The sequence below is a fragment of the Orycteropus afer genome, unplaced genomic scaffold, assembly GCF_000298275.1.
Source record: "Orycteropus afer afer isolate SDZICR_OR568_19922 unplaced genomic scaffold, OryAfe1.0 scaffold00398, whole genome shotgun sequence".
In the NCBI taxonomy this organism is placed as follows: domain Eukaryota; kingdom Metazoa; phylum Chordata; class Mammalia; order Tubulidentata; family Orycteropodidae; genus Orycteropus; species Orycteropus afer.
Genome location: NW_006921985.1, coordinates 376,991 through 381,137, shown reverse-complemented (window position 1 = coordinate 381,137; position 4,147 = coordinate 376,991). Strand labels below are relative to the sequence as shown.

At 60.9% G+C, this 4,147-nt stretch overlaps 1 protein-coding gene across 1 annotated transcript in view; it reads left to right on the top strand.

The window, feature by feature from the left end:
- The window catches only part of TMEM129 (transmembrane protein 129, E3 ubiquitin ligase), a 4,818-nt gene extending 2,634 nt beyond the window's left edge, over positions 1-2,184 (top strand). Inside the window, exons 2-4 of the mRNA XM_007953485.2 lie at positions 451-925; positions 1,705-1,864; positions 1,936-2,184. Of these exons, the coding sequence (XP_007951676.1) occupies positions 451-925; positions 1,705-1,864; positions 1,936-2,184 (884 nt within the window). The remainder of the gene's footprint in view (positions 1-450; positions 926-1,704; positions 1,865-1,935) is intronic.
- The last annotated feature ends 1,963 nt before the right edge of the window (positions 2,185-4,147 follow it).

The window sequence follows — 4,147 nt, the reverse complement described above, 5'->3', positions numbered from 1 at the left end:
CTAACCAGAAGGCTGGCGGTTCAAACCCACCAGCCACTCCTCAGAAGGAAGGTTGGGCAATCTACTTCCGTAGTGATACTGCCTTGGAAACCCAAGGTGGAGTCGCTATAAGTTGGGTCTGACTCGACGGCATATAACAACAACATTACTTATGTAAACCTGAGATAGTAAATTAAAAGCTCTTGGCACTAACTTACTGTACCACTGCTGTGGACAAGGACCGAGGTGGGCCCTGCCACAGAGGTGTTGAGTTGGGTGGGCAGCCTGCCCTGGGTGTTATGGCCTTACCTTAGGAGCTGTTCAGGTCTCAAATGACCAGGGCAGAGGGCCAGGCTCAGCACTCTCCAGCGACACAGGGATGGCACGCTGGCCCTCAGTGGACACCGCTGGGAGGTGGATGGCGGCCTAGCCAGTCCTTGACTGCTGCTGAAGCTCACTTGTCCCTTGCAGGCTACTACACGGGTATGTGCTTCGCGGCCTCCGGAAAGCAGCTCTACGCACCCAGCCAGGCCCCGGAGGCTTGGAGGCTCTTCCTCGTGCTGGCGGTGACCCTCCCTGCTGCAGCTGGCATCCTCACTTACTACTGGTCACATGATCAGTGGGCCCACCACCCGCTGGCCCGAACCCTGGCACTATATGCCCTCCCGCAGTCTGGCTGGCGGGCCGTCGCCACCTCTGTCAACACCGAGTTCCGTAGGATTGATAAGTTTGCCACTGGGGCACCGGGTGCCCGTGTGATCGTGACGGACACCTGGGTGATGAAGGTGACCACATACAGTGTCCACGTGGCCCAGCAACAGGACATCCACCTGACTGTGACAGAGTCGCGGCAGCATGAGCTCTCGCCGGAGTCCAACCTGCCCGTGCAGTTCCTGACCATCCGGGTGGCCAGCACCAACCCCTACGTGAAGGCCTTTGACATCCGGTAAGTGTGGCCTCGCTCCACTCCAAGGCCGGGGCTGCCAACCTGTTTCACTCCCTGCTGGGAACTTCTGTTCCCTCTGGGATTTGGATTCCATATATCTGGGGTAGAAGTGCAGATTCTCAGCATAGGGTCGAACAGGAACGAGCTAGTTGGAAGCCCTACCACAAACAACCCACTCCTGGGTGGGTGTGCACCCAGGGGCCTGTGTGAGGGTGCACTGCTGGGCAGCACTGGGCACAGGTGGCCTCCAGCACACCCAGGGCTTGTGTGTGGCACCAGCCGGGGCAGCCCGGCCACACAGGGCACACACGAGTCAGAATAAGCAGAAATCTAGGATGGTGTGGGGGCAGCGGCCTGGGAGCCGCCTTCCCTCTGTGCCTGCAGCCTGCTTCCCTTCTCCTCTGCCCCTCTTGTCTCCCTCCCCAACTCATCTGCCCCCTGGTTCTTGCCCACACCTTCCTCCCTGAGCCTCCTTCCTGGTGGAGTGCACTGGGACCATCTGAGGACCATATGGGAACAGGAGGCATGGTGGCTGCCAGGCCTCTCTGTCCCCGTGCCTGGCTTTCCCTGGCCCCTCGTGGGGACGCCTCTGGGACCTGGTGAGCCTGCTGCTGAGTCCAGGCGCTTTGTGTCCCGAGTCCTGTCGTCGTTGGCCTCCCTGTCCGTCCCAACGGCCACGGCAGGGGCAGGTGTGCTGGAGCCCGCGGCGCTCTCGGCAGCAGGTCTTGTGAGAGCAGCCGGGCTGCGCACCGACGCCGGCAGGCTCTCGCTCCCGGCAGCCTCAATTCGGCGGAGTACGGCGAGCTGTGTGAGAAGCTCCGTGCACCCATCCGCAGCGCGGCCCACGTGGTCATCCGCCAGAGCCTGGGCGACCTGTTCCTGGAGACCTTCGCCTCCCTGGTGGAGGTCAACCCGGCTTACTCCGTGCCTAGCAGCCAGGTGGGGAGCGCGCGGGCGGGCAGCAGGGGCGGCGGGTCCCCGCGAGCTGCGCCGACCGGTTGTCTGTGCAGGAGCTGGAGGCGTGCATCGGCTGCATGCAGACACGCGCCGCCGTGAAGCTGGTGAAGACCTGCCAGGAGGCGGACGCCGGGCAGTGCCAGCAGTGCTACTGCCGCCCCATGTGGTGCCTGACCTGTATGGGCAAGTGGTTTGCTAGCCGCCAGGACCCGCAGCGCCCTGAGACCTGGCTGGCCAGCCGCGTGCCCTGCCCCACCTGCCGCGCTCGCTTCTGCATCTTGGACGTGTGCACCGTCCGCTGACAGCCCCGCCCCTGCGCCCGCCCCTCGCTCTCAAGGCTGCTGGGCGGGGCTAGTGGGAGCCCCGCCCCGCGCCCCACCCTTGGCCGGTCCGCAAAGGGCTTTCAAAGCACACCAAAGTGGCCGGCAGCGCTGGCCTGGGCCCCGGGGCTGCGCGGTTGTGGAGTTTGTTCTGGAAAGAAGGCATCTGCTACAGGGCCCGTGGGAACTTGGCCGCCGGCAGGCCCCGGACGGCTGGCCCACCGCTCCTCAGCACCTTCCCATCGCCTCTCTCGGCTTTTCCGGGGCGGGGTGGGGGCAGGTGCTCAGCACAGAGAGCAGGTGGGCTGTCTGCATGGCGCTCCACAGCCCCCTGGGCTCCTCACCTGCGTCTCCTGCCTTAATTTAAGGAACACAGTTGATCCTTGGTTACAAGCAGACCCAGGTGCATCCAGGCTGTGGCCTTGTTTCTGAACTGGCCTCGAGCTGGGGATGCCCTGGCCCTGTGTGGGAACAGGCCCAGCGCCTCCCGGTGTGACCTAGTGACCCAGGAGGGGCGTCCTGCTGGGGTGCCCCACCCATCTCCGACTGGCCCACAGCACCAGCTGGTCCTGCGCTTCGCGGCCTCCCGTCCCCCAGCTGCAAGGGCAGCTTGGATGTCTGACGTGGAGGGTGAGCACATGGGGGCTGTCAGTGCCACTGGGCTGAGACCAGCTGACTGCCACAGACAGCTGTAGGGCCGGCCTGGAGCCGGCTCCATAGGTTGCCTGCCCATGGAGACACCAGGCTGAGTGCCTCCTCCCTCCCGGGCCAGCTAAGGGCTGGCTGCCGTCTGCTGTCCACTCCCTCACCATTGTTTGTGGGGGCCTGTCCTGCTCTGTGAGGAGCACTTGGTCTGTCCTGGGTGCCTCTGCTGTTCCAAATCCAGGCAAGGCTAGGGCATGGCTGCTGGGCCCAATGTCACTGAGTTGAAGACCACTGCTCCCTGTGACACTCTCAGCCCTGCACCCAGAAACGATCTCCCAGCAGGTAGCACGGGTCAACCATAGCCCATAAGGCCACCTGGTTCAGAGAGGGCAGTGCCTGAGGGTCAAGACACTGAGAGACATTTTGCCCAGTTCCTGATGGGACAGGCGAGGTGGGGTAGATGGGATGATGGGGGAACTTGCTAGCCTTGGTGGGGCCCTCTCTCACTTTGGAGTTCTCAGTCCTGTTGCCCTAAAGCCCTATATGTTGGCACTCCCATCAAGTGTAACAGGTCCCGCCAAGGCTGAGCCATCTGACCCAGGCCCTAGGAGCAGAGGCCCTGCCCCATGGGCCCTGGGGGAGCTCCCAAATGAAACAGTGAGTGGCCAGCCAGCAGAGCCACATCTACCTGTCAGGTTTCAGGTGTGGCCAGGCAGTGAGGGTATTTTTTACACAAAATAAATGGACTTAGTTTTATAAAGACAGGTCTGTTGTAACTGCACGATACTGTATTTAATAAAATGGCTGAAGTTACATGATTTTCCTAAATGAAATGTTTTGATTTACTTGACTCTAAACTCAAGTTTTTATAACAATTGGGGGAAAGTAACCAGGGGACATTTGAGAAGCGATCTTTGAAATAGAAGCGTTGGGCCTACTGCAATGTGGGGTTGGTTCTGTTCAGAAAATCGACTAGAAACCTAGTGATCTGCTTGTGCAAATGAGCCCATGAAACCTTATGGCTCACAACAGAACGCGGTCCACTCCAGGGCTGGAAGCTGAGCCCCCTGGGTTGGAAGGCCCTCAGGATACACAGTGGCCGCACCGAAGCACTGGAACAGACCAACAGTTCTGAAGATGGTGTGGGATGGGGCAGGGTCTGGTTCTGTTAGCCAGGGAGTTGCCGTGAGTGAGAACCAACCCCACCTCAACTCACCAGGCGAAGGAATCACCTTAGCTACAAAAATCAGCAGCAAGCCGATTCCTGGGTCAAGTATGTCCGAGATGCCCATATTCCTCA